Raw genomic sequence first — 25,453 nt, 5'->3', positions numbered from 1 at the left:
GTCAGATGGATAGATTGCAAAAATTTTCTTCCATCCCGTAGGTTGTCTGTTCACTCTGATGATAGTTTGTTTTGCTGTGCAGAAGCTCTTTAGTTTAATTAGATTCCATTTGTCAATTTTTGCTTTTGTTGCAATTGCTTTTGGCTTTTTTGTCATGAAATCTTTGCTGTGCCTATGTCCTGAATGGTATTGCCTAGGTATTCTTCTAGGGTTTCATAGTTTTGGGTTTTACATTTAAGTCTTTAATCCATCTTGAGTTGATTTTTGTATGTGGTGTAAGGAAGGGATTCCGTTTCAGTTTTCTGCATATGGCTAGCCAAGACTCCAAGCACCGTTTATTAAATAGGGAATCCTTTCCCCATTGCTTGTTTCTGTCAGGTTTGTGGAAGATCAGGTGGTTGTAGGTGAAGATCACCTTTTCATTTATGGACACAAGGAAATCTTGTTCTCTCAGGATCTGGGTCCATGCCATTTCTTGGATGATGACTTTGCTTTCCGTTGAAAACCTTACCTTGTCACATTTAAAGTGTTCTGTTATTCCACTCTTCTTACTTCATGTTGAAAGAGGTTTTTTTTGTATTGTATTTAGTAAAGGAAATTTTTTAAATGGTCACATAAAGGAGAAAATCTGCAAGGGGAAAAAAGTGTTGGTATTTCTAAAGGAATAGTAAAGTCCCAAGTCATAGAATATGCTTACTACATGTAGTCTTATTTAAGGGATTTTAATGTAGTATGTTCATGTTCTTTTTTCCCCCGTGATCCAGCTATGGATTTTAAGTTTTTACAACTTTCTTTCTATGTGACTTTAGGAAATAACTTCTTTGAGCCATAGTTTTGTCATATGAATGATGCGGATAATTCTTAACCTCTCTCACTATAGGATTTGTGAGAATATCATATACTTCATACAGTTCTTACTCATGTTTCCAGTCAATGGAAGCTATTGCTATGCCAACAGTATCATTATCTCTAAAGAATAAAAGCAAAGTGGAAGTATGTATTTTGGAACTTCATGTTTGTTTTTACTTTAAAAAAAAGATTTTTTGTAGCTTTTTTCCCCCTGAAAGTAGGTATCATGGAGTTTTATATAAATATAAAATTTTCATGTTGCCCACTATGATATTAAAATTCATGAGAGCAGACAGTTTTATTATTTTGTATTTTATTCCCTAAGTTAAGAAATGCCTGGTACCTAACTAGATTCTCAGGTGATATTTTTATTGAATGAATGAATTTATTGACCTGTGTTCACACCCCTGGCTAAGTTTACTTTTGTTTTGGTTTACTAAGTTTATTCCTTCAGACAAGTTTAATCTGAATTGTAATTTCTCATCTGCAAATGGAAACCCTAATGATATGAATGTATTACATGTAATGATAAATGAAGTCATGCATGTAAAGCTACTTAGCATAATGAGTGGTATACAATGAATAACTCAATAAGTATTAGCAATGATTATGATTACGATTTGATGTGCCATTTACTTAGGACATGTGGAGGAAAGAAGAGCATTTGTGGCCGTGAAAGCAATGAGCGTCACATTTCCTCACAGGTTACCGGTACTGGTAGACCCATGGGAAATGATGCCTTGTGTTAGTAGTTGGATTTTTCTCTGTTGTTCTTGGGTAGACTTTTGGTAGCTGGCAGTTAGTGAGGATGTAGAGAGTGAAAATATTTAGAAGAGGCTTCTGATTAAAGATGCCAGTCTTAGGACTATACACAATGGATGAAAACATGGGAAAATGATATTATCATTAACATCACTTAGGAGCTGTTAGAAATTTGTATACTGGAGTCAAATTTTAGGTTCTAGAGTCACAGTTATCAAAACTATCCTTGAAGTGGTTTAAATTAATTTTAACCTAGGTTCTGGAGCCAGTGTAATCAAAACTATTCTTAAAATAGTTTAAATTGTTCATCAAGTATGTAGACAAACTCATTCTCAAGTAGGTTTATTTCTTTCAGCTTTTTTTGGTCAGCATTGTTTATGATTATGGTTTCTTAGGGTGAGGTGTGTGCATGTCAAATGAAGAGATTAGTGTTTGTTTAAAGGCACACAGCTGCTACAGCTTATTGGGAGTTTCCCTCAATTTGCTTTAAGTATCATGGGAGAGGAGAATGGAACTGAGGTCGTCTATACTCTTTAATGATTTCTAAAGCTTCTGATTGAAAGCAATATATTGGCTGTAGATCATGCAGAGGAAAAGCTGAACTGTCCCAGATTGGAAGAGATTAAATAGATATTATAGCTAAAAGCAATATGATGATCCTGAAATAAATCCTGGATCTGAGGGGCGGAAACTACAAAGGATATTATTGAGGCAGTAGTTTGAATATGGACTGTAGATTAGATAATAATAGTGCATCAGTGTTAAATTTTATGATTTGATAAATGTACTTTGGTTATGTAGGAGAAAATTCTTGCTGTTAGGTTAAGACATTCTGAAGTATTTATGGATAAAGGAAAATTCTGTCTGCAAATTACAGTAGTTCAGGAAAAAATATATCCCTGTGTGTATACGTATGTGGAGAGAGAGCATGTATGGAGTGTGCACTGACACAAGTGATAAATAGAACACAAGTGTTCACAGTTGGTGATCTGAGTAAGGGGGACGGGAGTTCTTTGTACTATTCTTGTAATTTTTCTCTAACTGGAATTATATCAAAACAAAAGATAATATTCAAAGGAAAACGAGAAAACAAAAAACAATACAGTGATTATTATTGAAGATTTTGTGTTTAGTCTCACAAAAATGGTGTGTCTCCTTGTACTGCTTTACATCTTCTCAGTTCAGGCCTCTTCTTATCCCAACAATACCGTTTAAATGTAACCCCACGTAGAGGCCTCCTTTGATCACGTAAATCTAAAGTAAGTCGTTCTTCCTACCCACTCTTTTCTTTTGTGCGTTTATTACAGCTTATATCATGTTTGCTTTGTTCTTGTTTAATGCTGCTTTCTCCTTCAAGACTGAACTCCATGAGGACAAAGATTATGTCTGTTTTTTTCCCCACAGAATACCCAGTCCTGGCACATAATATCAATACACGTGTTTTGGATTTGGATGAATGAATGAATGAATGAATATTCCTTCCACTTTAGTCAGCATCCCTTAGCTGCCTAATCTCTGAGAAAACAAAATGCCTCCTTTTAAGCTGTAAGATAAAGCCTATGCTTTTGGATTTGGTATTCATTCACTCATTCATTCAGCAAATCTTTATTTAATACAGTCATCTGATTCCTGTTTATCTCTAGCTTCCTTTTGTTAACATCTCTCAGATCTGCATGACTTTTCTAGGTCTGCACCTTCTGGCCAGTCTTCTGTCAATCTGTTAAGTGCCTTTCATAGTTCCCTGTCACTCTCCACATATTTCTTAGAAAGTATCACATTTATGATAATTATGCCTACTTTCCCTGGCTGTAGATACTGCCTTTTTTTTTTCTTTTGAGAAAGAGTCTGGCTCTGTCGCCTAGGCTGGAGTGCAGTGGTACGATCCCAGCTCACTGCAACCTCCGCCTCCCAGTTCAAGCAATTCTCCTGAGTCTGGAAGAAGATGTGTATGAGGCTAGGGCAGGTGGAAGGGGTGATCATAGCAGGCAGGGCAAATAGAATCCTAAGCGTGGAAAACTGCCCCATGAAGACTCAGAGACTTTAGCAGCTCGATTTGTTTAGGGAGTTCAAGCAGTGTGATATTTGGGACTGATAAGTTGGGGGAGGGGTAGAGGATGAGGGTGAAAAGTTGTGGTGGAAAGGAAGAGCATATTATATTTGCTGTCTTAGGTGTTATTGTCATTTAATAAAGCATTTAGAATAGTTTCCTGGAATATAATGAATACACAGTGGTAGCTGCTGCCCTAAAAGTCATAATCGTCTTGAGTTTTAAAGCAGCAGAAAAACTTGGATCAACCTACCTAGCATGTAGGAAGATTTCTTTGAAGGCAGCATGGAGGTTGACTGACTAGTGATTGAGGAAATCAGTGCAGGTTGAAAACAGGGTCTGATTTAAGGCAGTAGGGATAGAAATAGGGATATCGTGTCATTAAGTATTTAAATGTTAGAATTTACAGGACAGATTTGCTGATGTTCATATGTCTCTTAGGAGGAAGACAATTCTAGGATAATATGTGAGAGATTGGGTGAATCTAGACTTCATCAACAAAGAGAAATGAAAAATTAAAGCAAGGAGATTTAAGGGGCAGAGCTCAGTTTTAGAAACAATAATGTTGAAGAAATGCATATAGGAGATTGATTTGGATTTGTTGAGTTTGAGAGGGATTGGATAGATAGTTTAGGAGAGATTTGGGAGTCAGCAATCAACAGTGGTGGTAGCAGCAGCTATGGGAGTAAGTGAGCTCTACTACAAAGGTAAGGTGGCTGAGATCCCTCCCAAACTTTGCAGAGTTGGCTTATCTGCCAAATACCACATTTTTTCTTTGACATCCTATTGGGGGAACCCACCCCCAATATTTCACTGTAGGCTGTATTTTCCATTAGTGTTGGCCGGCTGAGAAATAAAGAGAGACAGTATAAATAGAGGAATTTTACAGCTGGGCCGCCGGGGGCGACATCACATATCGGTAGGACAGTGATGCCCGCATAAGCCTCAAAACCAGCAAGTTTTTATTAAGGGTTTCAAAAGGGGAGAGGGTGTAAGAACAGGGAGTAGGTACAAGATCACATGCTTCAAAGGACAAAAAGCAGAACTAATAAGAGTCTAACAAAGATCACATGCTTCTGAGGGAACAGGACAAAAGACAAAAGCAGAACTACTGATAAGGGTCTATGTTCAGCCATGCATGTATTACCTTGATAAACATCTTAAACAACAGAAAACAGGGTTTGAGAGCAGAGAACCAGTCTGACCACAGATTTACCAGGGCGGAGTTTTTCCCCACCGTAGTAAGCCTGAGGGTACTGCAGGAGACCAGGGTGTATCTGAGTCCTTATCTCAACCGCATAAGACAGGCGTTCCCAGAGCAGCCATTTATAGACCTCCCCCCAGGAATGCATTCCTTTCCCAAGGTATTAATATTCCTTGCTAGGAAAAGAGTTTAGCAACATCTCTCCTACTTGCACATATGTTTATAGGCTCTCTACAAGAAGAAAAATATGGGTCTTTTTGCCTGACCCCGCAGGCAGTCAGACCTTATGGTTGTCTTCCCTTGTTCCCTAAAAATCGCTGTTAATTCTGCTCTTTTTCAAGGTGCACTGATTGCATATTGTTCAAACACACATGTTTTACAATCAATTTGTACAGTTAACACAATTATCACAGTGGTCCTAAGATGATGTACATCCTCAGTTTACGAAGATAACAGGATTAAGAGATTAAAGACAGGCATAAGAAATTATAAAAGTATTATTTGGCAACTGATAAATGTCCGTGAAATGTTCACAATTTATGTTCCTCTGCTGTGGCTCCAGCTGGTCGCTCTGTTTGGGGTCCCTGACTTCCCACAACAACATCCTCCTAATATCCCTGTGATATGGTTGTGTTATATTAATCATCTATTGTTGAGTGAGAAATTACAGTAAACTTGATTGTTTGAAGCAACATAAATTATTATTTTATAGATTCTGGGCATGGCTTCACTGGGCCCTTTTGGGTCTCTGCAAGACTTCAGTCAAAGTGTTGGCCAGGGCTGAGGTCTTCTCTGAGGCTCAACTAGGAAAGGATCTGCTTATGGGCTTGTGGTGGTTGTCAAGATTCAGTTCCTTGAGAATTGTCAGACTGAGACTGTAGCTTCTTGCTAGCTGGCCATCTTCAATTCCTTATCAGGTGGGCCTCTCTATATGGCAGCTTGCTTCATCAAAGCTGGCAAGAGAGAGTCAGCTGGCAAGATGGGAGTTATAATCTTAAGTAACGATTACCTACATGATATCCCATCACTTTTGCAATATTTTTTTGGTTAGAAACAGATCACAGGCCCTGCCTACACTTGAGGGTGGGGATTTCACTGGAGTATGAATACAGTAGGTGGATGTGGTACAGATAATTGCTGCTGTCTTAGAGGCTGTCTGCTGCAGGTGCCATTTTTATTCCTATTTACAAAAGAGGAAGCCGAAACAGTTGTCCAAGATCATATAATTGCAAGTAATGGGCCCCAAACCAAACCCAAGCTTTCTAACTCCACTGCCTGGATACTTCTTTACCATAATATTTTAAGGAATGAGGAATTGTTGTGGAAATGGCCGTTTTGAGGAATTTATTAGTGACTTTTGTTTGATGCCATGGATTGATGTGGGTTGAAGTCATGTGGTTGGTATTATAGTGAATGTGCAAGTAGAAGGGCCTGAGTAGAGATTATTCTTAGACGGTAGTTTTAAAAGGAAGAAAGGAACAATAGCCATATGTTGTTTCGTACTGAATTGTTTCTCTTTATAACCAGAAATTTTTCTTTTCCAGTTTTCTGAGTTTAACCAGTAATGCCATTCAGTTGCCAATCTCAAGCAAAGCAAACATAAGCCAGTTTTAATCTACTTTTTAAGAAAAGTGGTAGTCCTTTTCACAGTGCCTGACGGTAAGTCACAGTTTCTACCTGTATAGCAGAGTTTAATCTATTGCCTTTAAAATAATGATTCTGGAAATCTTAATTTTAAAACCTTATTTGCTTTTTCCTTCTCTAATAATTCTCTAAGGCTTATGTGGAAAGAGCATAAGTAAAGGTACCTACTACTTTCTGGGAATTTATTTATAGTTATCTTTCACCAGTTTCATTAATCTTATGGATCTTTTCCTCCATTTGTTGAAAGTAAAATGCTAGACCATGAGATCTGTCCCCTTTTTATGTCATTATTTTAAGTTTTTTTCCTTTCTCTTTTTCTTTTGAGACAGGGCCTTTCTCTGTTGCCCAGGCTGGAGTGCAGTGGCACAATCGTAGCTCACTGCAGTCTTGAACTCCTTGGCTCAAGCCATCCTCCTGCCTCAGCCTCCCAAGTTGCTAGGACCACAGGCATGCGCCACCAAGTGTGGCTAATTTTTTTAAACATTTTGTGCAGACAGGGTGTTGCTGTTGCCCAGGCTAGTCTTGAACTCCTGGCCTCAAGTGATCCTCCTGCCTTGGCCTCCCAAAGTTCTGGGATTGCAGGCATGAGCCACTGTGGCTTGTTGTGTATGTTATCCTCATTTTATAGATGAAGAAGCTTTATTTTCTAGATGAGGTTTTTCCTTGGGCATGTTAATCACAGAGTTGTTTTAAATATTCTGATCTCCAGACCTGTACACTTGCTACTGTTACACAAAGTGATGGAACTATTAAGGAGGATTTCTTGCTCAGTGTAGAGGTGAAATGCAGTTCAACAGGCAGCTGATGGAAGTAATGGAACTATTATGGAGGATTTCTAGCTCAGTGTAGAGGTGAAACACAGATGATGGAAGGAATTGGGATTCATTTCCCCTAATTTGCAAGTAACGGCTACTCTTAATTTGCGATTAGTAAGTTTAACCTTAATACTAATCTATTTTTTATTATGTTGAGGAAGAAGTGGGGGGAAAACTCTCAGGGATAAGATGATTGACCAACTGTTTTATTCTTAATGTAAAACACTGAGTGAAATATGCACATAGCAACCTTTACTCTAGCTACTGGCCTTTTACTTCTTGAAGAATCAAACTTTTTTTCCTGTGGCAGAACAGTTATGCTTTTCTTTTCACTAAACTCATTACTATTTATTTTTATTTTTTTTAAGCATTGAGTTTACTGAACTATCCAGTTAGCCATCCTAGACATCAAAGCCCATTTTGATATTTTTGTTATTTATATAGTAATACTGTACTGTGTCATAATGATGATAGTATTTGTGATTGTAGTTGCATTTGTAAAATTGATCACTTTTCTTGTTTCTTCTAGTAACTGTATCAGAGGGTGAGGTATAAGCTCACAGAATTCAGATAAATCATCATGAAGTTATATGTATTTCTGGTTAACACTGGAACTACTCTAACATTTGACACTGAACTTACAGTGCAAACGTGAGTTGTATTTCATTTATTTTTTTTTTCGCATTCTGTCTGCATGCAGAAAGTTAAAGAAATATTATTCTACTGTTCAAAAAGTAGGATAATGGCGGCCGGGTGCGGTACCTCACGCCTGTAATCCCAGCACTTTGGGAGGCCGAGGCGGGCGGATCACGAGGTCAAGAAAGATCGAGACCATCCTGGCCAACATGGTGAAACCCCGTTCCTACTAAAAATACAAAAATTAGCTGGGTGTGGTGGCGCATGCCTGTAGTCCCAGTTAATCGGGAGGCTGAGGCAGGAGAATCACTTGAACCCCGGGGGGCAGAGGTTGCAGTGAGTCAAGATCGCACCACTGCACTCCAGCCCGGCAACTGAGCAGGACTCTTGTCTCAAAAAAAAAAAAAAAAAAAAAAAAGTCACATAATGGCAAGTCTTAAATCTTTTATCCCAACATATTTCATATATAATTGTTATCTTTCTCTAAAAGACTAGTTACATTCTTTAAATTGTGCTTTGTCCTGTTGGCATGAATATAATATTCATGTAAACAGTAAACAGATCAGTAAACAGATCTACTCACACAAAACAAACTGATTTCCATTGTTGTAAGTACCTATAGTCAATTGCTATTCTATGTTTCACAGGCCATTGTTAAGGGAATTATCAGAAGCTTCATAAAACAATGTATATCACTTCCATGGTTTTTGGTCATTTGTTTTTATTCAGTTTATGAATAAATGTCAATAGGTTTATTTTGTTTGTTAAGGAGAGAAAAAATAAATTTAATATTTTCATCCAAATTTAGTGGGACTCAGGTATCTAATAATTCTCTGGCTTGACAGGACAGGAAGTTAATAGAAGTAGTAAATATCATTTCCAACGCTGTTTATATTTTTATAGTGGCCATAATAGCAAAGACTTTATGGCAATGCAGAATAAAACTGACACTGGAATTATTATAAATAGTGTGTGAAATAATAATCTTTGTTGTAAAAATTGAATTATGGATTTTTTTTTCCAGTTTTCATTAAACTTGATTTTACACTTACATGAATGATTTTTTGGAAGATAGGGATAGGAAGGAATCTTCACATGTGTTAGACTTAATGTAGTTTCTAAAACGTGTGGAGACTTTAACAAAAATTATGTAGCCTGAGGATTTTAATAGACCTGATAACCAGTTTGAGCATATTCTTTTGCTATTATTTACCTAAGATCAGCCAGTTGTTATGGAATCCAGTTCATTAAATAGGAAGCTTATATTTCTATTACTGTTTTTGGGGAAGGTTTTAGAGTGAAATTCATTAACCTCTAAGGTGTTTTTACATAGTACTACTTGGAAAATAAAGTCATTGGGCAAATATAAACAACTGATTTATTTTATTTCATTTTTTGAAGTGTGGCAGACCTTAAGCATGCCATTCAAAGCAAATACAAGATTGCTATTCAACACCAGGTGCTGGTGGTCAATGGAGGAGAATGCATGGCTGCAGATCGAAGAGTGTGTACCTACAGTGCTGGGACGGTAGGTATTCAAGAGTCCTTTCACACAAGAATGCAACATCTTTACATCACATTGGGAACTCAGTGTTCAAAAGTAAGGTTTATTTGCTTCATATATTGAAGGCAATGTGCACACTCAGTATTTATAACATTTTATTTTGGTTATTTCTCCTTTTTTAAAAAATATAGGATACAAATCCAATTTTTCTTTTTAACAAAGAAATGATCTTATGTGATCGTCCACCTGCTATTCCTAAAACTACCTTTTCGACAGAAAATGACATGGAAATAAAAGTTGAAGAATCTCTTATGATGCCTGCAGTTTTTCATACTGTTGCTTCAAGGACACAGCTTGCATTGGTAAGATATAAACAATTATTTTAACTGATTGTTTCTAAAAGCATTCGGATCTAAATAGCACAGTAGTCTAAATTGCATAGGAAGTATGCAAAAAGTTTGACAAATAAACTTTAAAAATATTTTCCGGTTAATATATCTAGTTTTTAAATTTCTGGGTCATACTTTGCTAGTTATTCTACTTTGATAATGACAGTATTTTAGAGTGGAAAAGCTGTCTTAACATGATTTGGTCACCTTCTTTCCTAGATAATATGTAAATAGTTACTTTTGAACATTAATTAATGAAGGACCTACGTTAGAGTAGATGTTAACAAAGAGAACTTAAATAGCTCTAAAAATGTATTTATTTTTTCCATATTTGTGGTTAGTTCCTGGAGGAGAATTAGGTTTCTTTCTAATATATTGCTCTTAACACTGCTACTTGCAGTTCCCACGGATTGTTTCCCAGTCATTTGATTTTCCTTTTTAATTTACTATTTACCTTCTAGTAATATCATTGACATTAAGCTATCAGTAGTAAGCTACATTTTTCTTTTAATCGTGGAAAAAATGTGTTAGAACCAATGAAATAATAGTATTTACCTTTTGTAAAAATAAATAACATTACTGAACATTAGCTTTAATTAGGAAAACTCTTAGAGATTTGTTTTAAGCAGTATATACATTTGTACAAATACCCCCATTTTTCACATAGGATACAACATTAAAAGGAAATAACCTCATCTGTGTGAAACATATTTAATAAACATTTGAGAGTCCAAAAGTGCTTTGAGAGGACAAAATTTTAAAAAATATACTTACGTAAACTGAATTTACATAATAGAATCTTTTAGAGTTGTTTTTTTGATTTGGTTGAAAAGTGTACATACTACATTTTGATAGAGAAAGTATTAAATACGAAAATAAAGGATAACTAGGATATATAATTTTCAAGTGATTAGAAAGAGCAATTAAAACTATATTCAACGAAAGAATGAAAACAAGAAAGTAAAAAGAAAAGATAAAATGTCAGAAATACGTATATCAGGAATTAAATATAAGCTGGCATTATTTCTCTTTTAATGCATCATATTTAAAATATTTTTTAAATACATAAATAGTAATCTGAGATTCAAATACCAAGCATTCTATATCAGTCTATTTTCATGCTGCTGATAAAGACATAACCCGAGCCTGGGACGAAAAAGAGGTTTAATTGGACTTAACAGTTCCTCATGGCTGAAGAGGCCTCGGAATTATGGCAGGAGGCGAAAGGTGAAATTGGCCAAAACAAAGGGGTTACAGGTCCCATGCAAGTTCGAAATCCAGCATGGCAGCCAAGTTTTGAAGCTCCAAAATCATCTCCTTTGACTCCAGGTCTCACATCCAGGTCTCACTAATACAAGAGGTGGGTTCCCATGGACTTGGGGCAGCTCTGTCCCTGTGGCTTTGCAGGGTGCAGCCTCCCTCCTGGCTGCTTTCACAGGCTGGCGTTGTGTCTGTGGCTTTTCCAGGTGCACAGTGCAAGCTGTTGGTGGGTCTTCCATTCTGGGGTCTGGAGGACCGTGACCCTCTTCTCAGAGCTCCACTAGGGAGTGCCCCCAGTAGGGACTCTGTGTGGGGGCTCCGGCCCCACATTTTCCTTCTACACTGCCCTAACAGGTTCTCCATGAGGGCCCTGCCCCTGCAGCAAACTTACCTGGGCATCTAGGCATTTCCGTACATCTTCTGAAATCTAGGCGGTGGTTCCCCAACGTCAACTTGTCATTTACATTAGGTATTTTATTGACTTATTATATAGAGACAGGATCTCACTGCGTTGCCGAGGTTGGTCTCAAACTCCTGGGCTCAAACGATCCTCCTGTCTTGGCCTCCCTAAGTGCTGGGATTATAGGCGTGAGTCAGCATACCTGGCCTCTTTTGAGATTTATAAAATACATTGAGCCACCATGCCTGCCCTCTTTTCAGATTTATAAAACAAATTCTAAAGCTGCTATAACCAAAACAGTAACATAGGTCTAATCAATTCATTATGTGAGGAATTAGAGGTGATATTTCTTCATGGTCCGGGATGTGGTCTCTAAAGTCAGATTTTCTGAGTTTATGTCTGATTACTTCATTTACCTGTGGTGTGACCTTCTACTCATTTACCTTATTGGTAAATTTAAGAATAGAATTTTGTTTATTGAGATATACTGAAAAATGCACAAACCATAATTGTACATCCATTCTTGGTGAATTTTCACAATGAACACATTGATAAAAATAGTTTCAGGTGTGGTGGCTTATGCCTGTAATCCCAGCACTTTGGGAGGCCAAGACAGGCGGATCATGAGGTCAGGAGTTTGAGACTAGCCTGACCAATATGGTGAAACCCTGTCTCTACTTAAAAAAAAAATGCAAAAATTAGCCGGGCGTGCTGGCATGTGCCTGTAGTCCCAGCTGCTCAGGAGGCTGAGGTAGGAGAATTGCTTGAACCCAGGAGGCAGAGGTTGCAGTGAGCCAAGATCGCGCCACTGCACTCCACCCTGTGTGACAGAGTGAGACTTCATCTCAAACACACACACACACACACACACACACACACACACACACACACACACACACAAAAAAAAAAAAAAACCCCACAAAAACAAATAGTTTCAACCCAGAAGCCCTACTTAGGACTTTCTCCCCATCAGTTTTCATCCTCCCTGTTCATTAATGCTAACCAGTATCTTGACTTCTAAACCAACATTACTTGGTCTCTTTTTGAATGTAAATAAATGGAATAATATAGTTTCTGTTCTTTTGTGTCTAGCCTCTTTTACGCAACACGATGTTCCTGAGAATGATTCATGCTGTTGCATGTATCCGTGGTTTGTATTCTTTGCTGCATTGTATTCTATTGTACGAATATGCCACAGTTTTTTTTTTAAATCTGTTCTGCTACTGGTGGGTATTGAGATTGTTTCCAGTGTTCAACTATTGTGACTAAACCTGCTCTGAATGTCCTAGTACATTCTTTTGACTACTGTAGTGTAGAGAAATCAGAATACTTTGACAGTGTTAAATCTGTCTTCTCTTCTACTTCTGCAATCTCTTCTGTACCGAAATGTCCATAGTTCTTTCAGATTTCATCTTGAAATGGACTCAGTGCACACTGTCTTTTTTCTTCCATATATTAGCTATCATTTACATGGTAATTCTATTAATTTCACTTGTCTTGGTTGTTAAAGCTTGATTTAGACTTCTCTGTTTTCAGCCGTGTCTTCTTCCAGTGTAGCCTTCAATCAGTGATATATTTCTTTTTAACTTATTTCCTGAGCTAAATCTCTGTGTTGAGTTCTTTTTTATAAAGCGAAATTAGACCGAGTTCTTAGGAAAAGAATTTGGTTATAATTTCCATTTGCTCTTGGAGAAAGTTTTTCTGCATTTAGTTTTTTTTACTTTTAAGTCTTTTTTTTCCTTAGGGTAATTTAGTGTAGATTTCATGTTAAAATTTTTGCTTGTGTTTGAATGAATAGAATTATTCCTCTATAAGACAGTGTAGGAAAGGGTATAAGATAGCACTTCCTGGTGAGCAGGAAGCTGCCCTGGATCACAGGGGATCCCCAGTTAGAAGCAGAATCTATATGTGTAAGAGAGGGATGGAGATGACTTATTTTGTCCTTCTCCTTGGACAAAATTTAGCAGTTCTAGGGCTTTTTCTCATGTTTTTTCCTTTGGCTTTTTGCAAGTATGTAACATAAATAGGTATTATTTCTTCTGCTACTCTCTAATTTCAGATAGGGCCCCAAGAGGTTCTTGCTGTCCACCCAAGCTTCCCACAAGGAGGATTCAGTTCTCCCAAGTTTTGCTAAATGTCTGCAATAGTGGTGGGAACCTAAATTATCGTGAGACAGGTCACAATCAATTTAGAAAATTTATTTTGTCAAGGTTAAGGACACACCCAAGACATAGCTTCAGGGGGTCCTGATAACATGTGCCCAAGGTGGTCAGGGTACAGTTTGCTTTTATACATTTTAGGGAGACATGAGACATGATTATGTGTAAGAAGTACATTGGTTTGGTTCAGAAGGGCAGGATAACTCGAAGCGGGGTCTTTCGAGTCCTTGATCAGCCTTTCACTCAATACATAATTTAGTCTGGCTCAGTGCATCTGCATTTTTACATAAACAATAAACAGTAAGACAGAGGAAGCAGATAGGCCTTTGTTTCAGGTCAGCAGAGGTGTGACTTTCTGTCCCGCACATATGAAGATATGCTGTCAGTTTACATTGCGAAGGTGAAATTCAGCAGAACTGTTTTAGGTTAAAGATCTTGAAGCCTACAAGAAATTTCCCTGTGGCAAAATTGTGAGGGAGGTATGTAGCTTTCTTATCTTTGTAGCTATCTTATTTAGGAATAAAATTGGAGGCAGGTTTGCCTGACATAGTTCCCAGCTTGATTTTTCCATTGGCTTAGTGATTTTGGGTTCCCGAGATTTGTTATTCTTTCACAGTGGGTGCCCTTTTTATTTGACCCAAGTTGATCAGTTTTCATATTCTTCACAGGTTTGCTGCATATATTGTATGTGTGGGGGTGGTAGTTGTTTCCTGGTTTCATCAAGATGGTGTCTTATTTCCCTTTTGTATTTGGTTGGTTTCATGAAGGAGAAGCAGGCAAAGACATCTTTACTTCATTATCTTACAACTGAAACTATTAGCCCTTTCTTATACACATATGGAATTAAGAACAGGTGAAGATAAGTAATTTCTTCAAGGCCAGATAGCCAGGGAGAAGAAGAACCTCTTTTCTCCAAGGCCAGTGCTCTTTACATTCATATCATTGTACTTCCAGAAAGTAAACTTTCATATTTTACCTGTAAAGATATTTCTTTTCACCTAAATTTGTTCATTAACAATATTATCTTCTAAAACAGAATGGTCATAATTTTGGCGTCCTTATCAGCAAAATATATAGAGAAAATACTTCCTTTTTCGTTGCATCCCCCACTCCATCTTAATGATGGTGGAACATTTGTTTTGCATTTTCCTAGACTTTGATATACACACAAAATGCATTTCTATCTCATACCTCTGTTGTTTCACATTTCTAACTGACCTTAGCCTCCCCAAATAAATGAAAGCATACTATATTTTTTGTTTTACATTTCTAACTGACCTTAGCCTCCCCAAATAAAGCATACTATACTTTTTTGTTTTTGTTTTTGAGTTGGAGTTTTCGCTCTTGCCACCCAGGCTGGAATTCAGTTGTGCGATCTTGGCTCACTGTAACCTCTGCCTCCTGGGTTCAAGTGATTCTCCTCCCTCAGCTTCCCCAGTAGCTGGGATTACAGGTACGTGCCACCACACCCAGCTAATTTTTGTATTTTTTGGTAGAGATGGGTTTCACCATCTTGGCCAGGCTGACCTCAAAAAACTCCTGACCGCAGGTGATCGCCCGCCTCAGCCTCCCAAAGTACTAGGATTACAGGTGAGAGCCACTGCACCCGGCCCATACTATATATATTATTCCTTTTTCATTGTTGCAAGGTACTCCTATTTTTGAAATATCATAAGTTTATTTTCCTAAAAACAGTGCTACAGTTCAACTTATTTTACATTTATAAATTTTAACAATTCATAAAATTGAAGCATTTGAATATTTTATATCCTCCATCTTTTGTGTGTTTAAGAATCTTCCTCCTACATTTTCTACATGCGCTGCAAGAACTTCTTGCTTTAATGTACCCAACAGCTCTTTTACTCGTCATTTCAAGGGTGTCACCTCTCTTTCATCTGTTTAAAAAAATCTGAAAACATTTTATTTGTTACTTCATAATTCCAGAGTTTTTTTCCCCACTCTATTTTAGTGGCAGCATGATTGATTAATTGACATTAATTGACATGGCACATAATCATTTTACTGACATTCCTACCCCATAAAGACCATCTTACTTCTTATTTACTTTGGTAACTAGATAACTTACAGTAGCTTTTTTACAGTTTGCCTGGACAACTTAAAAATAATCATTTTACATCCATTCTTTCAGGTGCCTTCCCGTTCCACCTTATAACATTTTCCGTATTATCAGTCTTCTTAAAGCTTCTATTTGATTACATTCTTCATGTTAAAGAGTTCTTGAGGAGGTCTTTTCTGAGTAAAGTCCAGTTCCTCCTTCCTTACCTTAGTATCTTCTGGGTCTTTGATCATCTGGCCCTCTTTCTCTCGCTTTTTCCTCCAGACCATTTGTTCTTAACCAATAGCACTTCATATTTCCTGTCTTTGCCACTTCATCGTGTTCCACTCTTTTGAAGTACTTCTTTCCCTATCTTTGTTCATATTCTTTTCATACCTTAATACTTAAGTTAAATGCCTTCAGTTAACTTTGACTTCTCATTTCCTGTCTCTTTTGTGACTTTTATATCTGTCTCATACCAGTTAACAAAGGTAGAATGACCTGTCTTATTTCCTTGCCAACTAAAATATTTTATAACAGTGGACTTCTTTATATATCTCCATATATAAAGCAATCTACATTGCTGCATTGTAATTTATCCTTAATAAATATTTTTGTACTTCATTGTTTGGAACTGAATGTCAGATGTCTATTTTCTGAAGGTATTTTCACTGCTTAAATATTTTCTAGAATCTCATTTAGGGTTACTAAATGTGTTATAGTTATACTAATCTAGAAGTAGATGACGTATTTTAGCTTTGCCTTCACCAAAAATTGTTTTTAACATGAATGTCTTGAGATAATACCAGAGGACAGTGACATTTGAGATGGCAGATGTTGATCATTAGTCAAATAATTGAAAGCCCTACTCCTTTGTTTTTCAGAGGTAGCATCTTATGGATTCTTCTTTTGACTGTCTCTTAGGATACCTGCTCGGAAACACCTCACTTATGTTATAGGTTATAACACCTTTCTTATGTTAAACACCTCACTTATGTTTAGGCTGTCTTTTACAGAAGAGAACAGAGATAAACTAAAACAGTCCTTTGAAATACTTTGTTAAATGTGCTCTACAACGCATTCACACGTACATGTTTGTAAACATATGCAAACTTCTGCAAACAAACCATTGCCTTCTTTTACTTTCTTTTGTATTCTTTTTCAATATAGGAAATGTATGAAGTTGCCAAGAAACTTTGTTCTTTTTGTGAAGGTCTTGTACATGATGAACATCTTCAACACCAAGGCTGGGCTGCAATCATGGCCAACCTGGAGGACTGTTCAAATTCATACCAAAAGCTACTTTTCAAGTTTGAAAGTATTTATTCAAATTATCTGCAGTCCATAGAAGACATCAAGTTAAAACTTACTCAGTATGTTTGCCATTAAAATGGATAATATTTGTTTAAAATGCCTTTGAAATTTATCAGTAGGTTTAATTACTGCAAATTTGTTTCTTATAGGCCATATATTTATTGTAACTGAGGTTTATTCTTTGAGCCTTTTCTGATAGTGATTTGTAGGTTATAGTTTTTAATTTAAAAAATGATAATTCTCTTTACATGTATGAGTCTCCCACATTTCTTTCTCTTGGGTTGTTTTACTTGTAATAAGGCTCCAAATACTTTTGAAATCATTTATAAAACCAAGAATCTTTGCTTATGTCTTGTCCACTAAACAAAAGGCAAGATGTGAAAAATAACATCTAACAGAAAAAGGCACATTATCAAACACTGGACAATGGAGGAAAATTTTAAGTTCTTTGTAAATATTGCCATCCTGATACAGGTTTGATGAGGTGGAAAAAAAGCCCTTGTGTTGCCTGTTTTCTTTTCTTTTTTTTTTTTTTTCTGAGACGGAGGCTCGCTCTGTTGCCCAGGCTGGAGTACAGTGGTGTGATCTCAGCTCACTGGGATCTCCGCCTCCCAGGTTCACTCCATTCTCCTGCCTTAGCCTCCCAAGTAGCTGGGACTACAGGTGCCCACCACCACGCTCGGCTAATTTTTTTTTTTTTTTTTGTATTTTTAGTAGAGATGGGGTTTCACCGTGTTAGGCAGGATGGTCTCGATCTCCTGACCTCATGATCCACCCACCTTGGCCTTCCAAAGTGCCGGGATTACAGGCGTGAGCCACTGCACCTGGCCAGCCCATGTGTTTTCAATGCTCATTAAGATGGCAAGTTTTAAAAGGGCTGTAGTTAACCTGAAAATACAATGGTAATTCAGCATGAAACTAACCCTTATTGTGTGTGTGCATATGCTTTTAGCATTTTGTGTTCAGGTTTTTTGTTTTGGATCTGTAGATTTTTTTTTTCTTTTAATTATCTTGACCTTGAATTAGAGGCAAGTAGCATGTTCTGGTTTTAATCTTTGTCTTTTTGTTTCATTTTTTTAAATTTGGGTAACCTTTTAAATTCAGATTTCTCTGTTTTGTGGTATGAATATTAGTTTTTGGCCTTAAAAATGGAAAAATCTTGAGAGGAAAGAGAAGGATTCATTAAGACTAGAAAGATCTTTTTAAAGTTTAAATGAGAACCTTTTCCAGTAACTTTCTAAGGGTTCTGTTAGCTATATCAGTTTAAAGTAGGGACCTACATCATATTGCACATGATTTTATAGAAGTTAAATCACCAGGATTTCATATTTTCCCTATGCTTTTGACAACATAAACCTGTTTTCAGGGTGTTATGAGTACAAGAGTTATCTTCATTAGGATTGTTATTTTTATCCTGTGCTTTGAATATATCAAATATATTTGATTTACTTAAGGCCATAAGGTTATATTCTAAGATACTGCTATGGTGAATCTTTTTGTAAATTTAAATTTGTTACATCTTTAAGGTTTTATAAAAGCCTAGTGTTCACTTGTTTAGTATAGCTACTTTACTTTAGAGTGTTTTTTTTTTTTTTGAGACGGAGCCTTACTCTGTCGCCCAGGCGGCTGGAGTGCAGTGGCACCATCTCAGCTCACTGCAGCCTCCGCCTCCCAGGTTCAAGCGATTCTTGTGCCTCAGCCTCCTGAGTAGCTGGGATTGCGGGTGCCTGCCACCACACTCGGCTAATTTTTGTACGTTCAGTAGAAATGGGTTTTGCCGTGTTGGCCAGGCTGGTCTCAAACTCCTGACCTCAAATGATTTGCTGCCCTCCACCTCCCAAAGTGCTGGCATTACAGGTGTGAGCCACCACGCCCAGCCCTAGAGTGATATTTTAATGGGTTAACGATAGCTTCTCTCTGCTAAACTAGACTTTTAGTGAATAGCTAGCTCATAGACTAGTTTATGTATGTATAATGTTATGGAGAGGTGGTGAGATTTGTGTGTATAATAATATGTGATTTCATTCAAACATGCTAATTCCTAATTAGAGCAGTCTCATAGTTTTACTGACAGATCTTTTGTATTTTAAGTTTAGGAACTGCAGTTTCAGTAATGGCCAAGATTCCACTGTTGGAGTGCCTAACCAGACATAGTTACAGAGAATGTTTGGGAAGACTGGATTCTTTACCTGAACATGAAGGCTCAGAAAAAGCTGAGATGAAAAGATCCACTGAACTGGTGCTCTCTCCTGATATGCCTAGAACAACTAACGAATCTTTGTTAACCTCATTTCCCAAGTCAGTGGAACATGTGTCCCCAGATACCGCAGATGCTGAAAGTGGCAAAGAAATTAGGGAATCTTGTCAAAGTACTGTTCATCAGCAAGATGAAACTACGATTGACACTAAAGATGGTGATCTGCCCTTTTTTAATGTCTCTTTGTTAGACTGGATAAATGTTCAAGATAGACCTAATGATGTGGAATCTTTGGTCAGGAAGTGCTTTGATTCTATGAGCAGGGTAAGTAACGTTAATTTGATGTTTGTTTTGTCATTTTACTACTTTATATTATGTATCCTAAATATTTTATGTACTGAGAGAATGGGTATTACCTTTTAGTAGAAATAAATGAGTCTTGGAGTGAAACTTTTAACTTAGGTTGAATCAATTTAATTCATAATTTTATTTTTGAATTGATTGTAAATTTGTGAAGGTTATTTGAGATTAATAGGAAAAATTTCTAGTGCAATAAGAATAATTTACACACAGTAAACTACACAGGTCTTGAGTGGTTCATGCAAGAAATAACCACCACACAAATTAAGATAATGAAAACTTCATTGCCCAGAAAGTCCCCGTGTGACTCTTTCCAGTCACTATTTCCTTAGAGGCAACTTCTTTCTGACTTTTAAAGAAGAAATTTTAAATGCTGCATCTGCCTGAGATCTTTAAAATTCGAAACGTAGACACTGTATTTTTTAGTTGTGTTTTATATTTATAGTGAGCTTGTATTTTGGATTAAGGTCTTCTCCAGCACACCTGAAAACCTTTTAAACCTGAGGAATAAATACCCCTTCATATCTGATCCGTAAACTGATGCAAAATCTTTGACACCAGGAAGGAAGTTGATGGGGCATGTTTCATTGTTACAGAAATGTTAAATAATGTTGTGAAGGCTGCTGTTGTCAAAAGATAATTGTTAAAAATAGTTAAACTTTTCAAGGAGCATGCAGTCGAAGAAGAGTTCATCTTTGATTCACTATTCAGAGCAGGATAGCACATTGTCTGGGATGCCTAAAAAAGAATACATACATTGCTCTTAAAGTTATAGGATATAGTAAAATGGAAAACAAAAAATCTAGGTTTTGTCATTCTTTCAGTATCCAGTTTCTTGATGACATTCTGTAGGCTAAGCATTTCTTTCAATTAAGACATGTTTGCCAGAGAAGTATGTAATATGTTATGCAAAGATTGATCACTGCCAAAAATGAATTAAAGTTAGTGTTCCTGCTTAAACTATTGACATTGTAGTGGCCTGAAAATTCCATTTATGATTGTAGATAATTGCTTACATGATTGTGATCAGAATAATTAAGGTATTTTGCTTTGTTTTGGTTTTTGAGATAGGGTCTCACTCTGTCGCCCAGGCCGGAGTACAGTGGCATGATTATAGCTCATTGGTTCACCTCCCAGGCTCAGGCGACCCTCCCACCTCATCCTCCCGAGTAGCTGGGACCACAGGCACACACCACCATGTCCAGCTAATTTTTTCATTGTTTGCACAGACGGGGTCTTCTTCCTATGTTGCTTAGCCTGGTCTCAGACTCCTGGGCTCAAGCAGTTCTCTTGCCTCAGCCTTCCAAAGTGCTGGGATTACAGGCATGAGCCACTGCACCTGGCCTATCATTTTTTCTGTAATTAAGCTGTGCCAGATGTCAAAACAGAGTTATATATATGAAGAGAACCTGAAATTGGCTTTGTAGTTCCATGTTCAGTGTGAAATTTCACGGAGTCTTAGGTTTTTTTCAATTTGTATGACTAAAGGAAAGGAACAATGATTCTCTGACTTAATGAAAAGTCAGCCAGGCACAGTGGCCTGTACCAGTAATCCCAGTGACTTGGGAGGCTGAGGCGAGAGGATCACGTGAGGTAAGAAGTTCAAGACCAGCTTGGGCAACATAGTTAGACTCTATCTCTAAATAATGAATGAAAGAATAAATGTCAGAAATATTTATACCTTCAGAAAATAGAAGGTAGCTATCGTGTTATTACTAAGCAATCACTTTTTTCTTTTTAGAAGTTAATGCTACCTTGAATAGGGCATAGCAACAACATCTGAAGTCTTTGTGAAATTTTACATGACCATTATATTAAAAAAGCAAAATACAAACTTTTATTTTGTTATTGTTGTTTGTTATCAAATTAGCTAACGTGACTTTAAAATAGTGCCTATAATATAGTACTCATTAGTTGCATATGCCCATTAGATTTTTTTTTTACTTACTCTATCAGGAGGAGTAGCTATTGGATGCTGGGCTTAATACCTAGGTGCTGGGATGATCTGTGCAGCAAACCACCATGGCATACATTTACACATTTATGTAACAAACCAGCACATGCTGCACGTGTATGCCAGAATTTAAAATAAATGTTTGAAATTAAAAAATATATATTATTCTAAAGCAGTTAAAATCCAATTTGGAAAAATTTATTTATATTTTACAAAGTATATGATCTGTAAATGTGATGTATTGCGTAATGAATGGCACTTTACCATGATGTTTTTATTAGATCAGTATTTTTCTCCTCTCAGGAGTACTATACTTTTTCTTGATAAGACTAGTGGCATTTCTGAAGATGAACCGAGTATGAGATTTCTCTCTGATTGGAGATGGTTTTTTACTCTCATTTTATTAAACGGTTGTCCAAAACAACTAACCTACCTGCAGTAGCACTGTTTTCCAATGAAGTAATAAAAATATATGCCAAGATTTTTTTTTCCGTAAAAGGAAATTCAGTTTAAATCTATCGTTTTTGCAGATTAATTCCAATTGTAACAGTATTTTGTAACATGTACTTTCAACTGGCAAATTAAAATGTCTTTCTCAGGAAATTAGTCGAGACATAGGTATTTTGGAAATTAGGATTTGGAATTGGAATAGCAGGGGCTCAAATCTGGGCATTGAGATTCATTTACTATCTCTGTCATCCATAAGTCACTTAACATGGGATTCCTGGTTATATATTTTTGTGGATTAAGATATGCTAGTTTTGTAAATTATTGTTTTTCCCCCCATTTTATCTGTCAGAAAAAAATTTAGAATTGTTGCTGCATTTTCGTAGACTCACATTTTTAGATTTTAGTGTATTCTTGCTAGAAAGACTCTTTTTTTTTTTTTTTTTTTTGAGTTGGAGTCTCGCTCTGTCACCCAGGCTGGCGTGCAGTGGCACGATCTCGGCTCACTGCAGCCTTCACCTCCTGGGTAGCTGGGACTACAGGCACCCGCCACCACACCTGGCAAATTTTTGTATTTTTTAATAGAGATAGAGTTTGGCCATGTTGGCCAGGCTGGCTTTGAACTCCTTACCTCAGGTGATTCGCCTGGCTCTGCCTCCCAAAGTGCTGGGATTACAGGTGTGAGCCACTACACCCAGCCTTAAGATGACTCTTGAGTGTTCTGTTTCAGTTTATACTACAAAAGGCACACTGATTTGTGTTTCTAACGATTAATAATTGGAAGCGTCTGCATTTAGCGCATTTCTAAACTGTCCAGGTTAATGCAGCATAATTTATTGAGCTTTAGCATTTCTTTCAGACAACTTGTGATCTTAAGGAATCTATGCAGGGGAGTGGGTTTGAAGGTCAGAGGCTTAAGAATAGAGAGTGTAAGAAACTTTGTTTTATAGTTTCTTTCTCAGTTAAAAATAATGTTAGCCTTTGTAGATGCCAAAGAGCCCAAGAGTAAAAATTAATGTATCACTGACTGTTAATTATTGAAAATTGGCTAAATAATTACTAATGAGATTCTGTGGTTTACATATATGTAATTTAAAACATTTCTTCAAAGATTTTTATTATCTGTGAACAAATGGAATAAAATATTAAGTGCAGTGAGATTTTAGGAAGTCAGCTGGGCACGGTGACTCATGCCTATAATCCTAGCACTTTGGGAGGCCAAGGTGGGAGTCCATTGCCTGAGCCCAGGAGTTTGAGACCAGCCTAGGTAATAGGGCGATACCCATGTCTACAAAAAATTAGCTGATTGTGGTGGTACATGCCTGTAGTCCCAGCAGTTAGGGATACTGAGGCCGTAGGATCGCTTGAGCCTGTAGTGAGCTGTGATCATGCCACTGCACTCCATCTTGGGCAACAGAGCCAGAACGTGGCTCAAAAATAAATTTTTTTTAGGAAGTTGTGTAAACTATTTAGTGAATCATAAAATACTCTCCTATGTTTGTCAGTGCAGTTATACTTTCAATGAATTATTAAATTCAGATATGTCGTATTCAGGAGCCCTTGTTTTTGGTTTAAATTGTTGCTATGTTAAGTTTATGTATAATTGTAATTTTGCCTAGGTTGAACATTTGAACCAGTTTTCATCTTTATCATGCTAATAATTTGTAACCAGGCTTTGATGTGCATAGTACTCTGGTGTAGAAATACATACACATTGGACTCAGTTACCACAAAATTGAGAAAAGTGAGAAAATGTTCACAAATGTACAAGTAGCAGTTGAGACAACATTGTGCAAAACTAGTGGTGCCTATTCTGAAATAATGGTTTTGTTAATTTTTTCGGTGGTGTTAGACATGCACCCTCTTATTTAACTGCACTGGATTCTTGATAATAACAATAATTTAGTTTTAATTGCTTTTGTATGTTCTCTGTGTACAAGACTCTATGCATTAATCAGTTTTTTTCGACTGTAGAGAAGGCAGCATGAAGGAGGTAGTATTTGACTAGGATCTTTAGAGGGAGAGGTTGACTTAAACAGTTAATAGAAGAATTGTGAACAAAGATCAGAGATAGAAAAACACGGTTTATCTTGAAATGATAGACATTTCATCTTGAAAAGATGAGAGGCTTGAAAGATTTTTTTCTGATATCAGATCAATGAAGCCTTTATTATATTCTACATTTATTGGATATTATCTGTGGGCAGAAGAAAGTCATTTGAGGGTTTTATTAGGAACAAGCATAGTAAGTCAATAATAGAAGGTTTCATGGTTGCTACCCAAATGTAGATGTTAGTAAACAGTCAGAAACACAGTTTGAGAATCTGTGAGACTGATCAGTGATTGAAGTAGACTTGGGAGTTATCTCCAGAAAAGTTATACTTAATGCTGAAATCATATTGAGAACAGTAAAAATGGGCTAAGGACAAAATCCTTCTGAATCATCTGTTTTAGAAAGATTAGACAGAGCAAAAGGAGCCAGAAAAGGATGCCGTGAAGGAACCAGTAGAAGTAACTTCCCAGAGCCTTTAAGGTTGGGAAAAGGTTATCTGCCATGCTAACTGTTGAACAGCCTCAAGTGAAGCAAGGTCTTTGGTAGTTTTTGGCTGAGCAGTTTTTATGGAAAACGCAGACAGAAAGGCTGCCAGGTAAATTATTTTTTTAAGGGACCAGGAGCATTATCGGAAAATTTTATAGGTTCCATGAATTTCAGCAAATGTGTAGAATTAGAGCCAGGGAACAGGAGAGATGGAAGAGTGAGAAAACATAATTGAGCAAGCCGATTCGTTGAGGAGATAGAGATAGAGAATAAGGAAGTTTTATCTTCTGTCTCCAGGAGGGAGATAAGTTTGCCGAAGAAGTTTATATGTTTTAAAGAGAAGTTGCATTGATAAGAGAATTAATGATATTATGCTGACATTGAAAATACCTTTTTCTGAGAGATATTGACAAGTGATTAAATTGTAGCACTGATTGAAATGTGTGATTCTTGAAAATGTATTCCTAATTATGTATTCTAGTGTAAATTCAGTGTTGTCAAGGATGATATTTATCCTGTACTTGACCTTCTTATGAAAGTATAACTTAGAGTTCCCATACTTTTGCTTTTTTATATCTTTTATCACTTATTTTCTCTCTTAAGCTGTATGTCAGAATAGCATGAAATACATTTTGAACTATTTGCTGAAAATTGTATTCGTATGTGTTTCCTTGTCATTTAGCTTGATCCAAGGATTATTCGACCATTTATAGCAGAATGCCGTCAAACTATTGCCAAACTTGATAATCAGAATATGAAAGCCATTAAAGGACTTGAAGATCGGCTCTACGCCCTGGACCAGATGATTGCTAGCTGTGGCCGACTGGTGAATGAACAGAAAGAGCTTGCTCAGGTACCTATTTTAGACTTTTCTCAGGAAAAGGAATTTATAGTTTTTTTGTACACATGTTTTATAT

General features: G+C 36.8%; 1 protein-coding gene across 7 annotated transcripts in view; it reads left to right on the top strand.

Annotated features, from left to right (window-relative positions):
- The window catches only part of RB1CC1 (RB1 inducible coiled-coil 1), a 94,365-nt gene that overhangs the window by 23,829 nt on the left and 45,083 nt on the right, over positions 1-25,453 (top strand). For 4 of the 7 annotated variants that reach the window (XM_055116551.2, XM_034966081.3, XM_008976854.5 and 1 more), the window contains exons 2-8: positions 6,407-6,521; positions 7,851-7,972; positions 9,359-9,485; positions 9,653-9,823; positions 16,896-17,098; positions 19,131-19,560; positions 25,219-25,389. In XM_055116551.2, the coding sequence (XP_054972526.2) occupies positions 7,902-7,972; positions 9,359-9,485; positions 9,653-9,823; positions 16,896-17,098; positions 19,131-19,560; positions 25,219-25,389 (1,173 nt within the window). In that variant the 5' untranslated portion in view covers positions 6,407-6,521; positions 7,851-7,901. Of the gene's footprint in view, positions 1-6,406; positions 6,522-7,215; positions 7,436-7,850; positions 7,973-9,358; positions 9,486-9,652; positions 9,824-16,895; positions 17,099-19,130; positions 19,561-25,218; positions 25,390-25,453 lie in introns of all 7 variants that reach the window. The other 3 variants (XM_055116550.2, XM_055116549.2, XM_008976853.5) reach the window with 1 other exon arrangement.

Source organism: Pan paniscus, chromosome 7 (genome assembly GCF_029289425.2).
Source record: "Pan paniscus chromosome 7, NHGRI_mPanPan1-v2.0_pri, whole genome shotgun sequence".
In the NCBI taxonomy this organism is placed as follows: Eukaryota; Metazoa; Chordata; class Mammalia; order Primates; family Hominidae; genus Pan; species Pan paniscus.
Note: the sequence above shows the minus strand (reverse complement) of the source record. Positions and strands in the feature narration are given on the sequence as shown.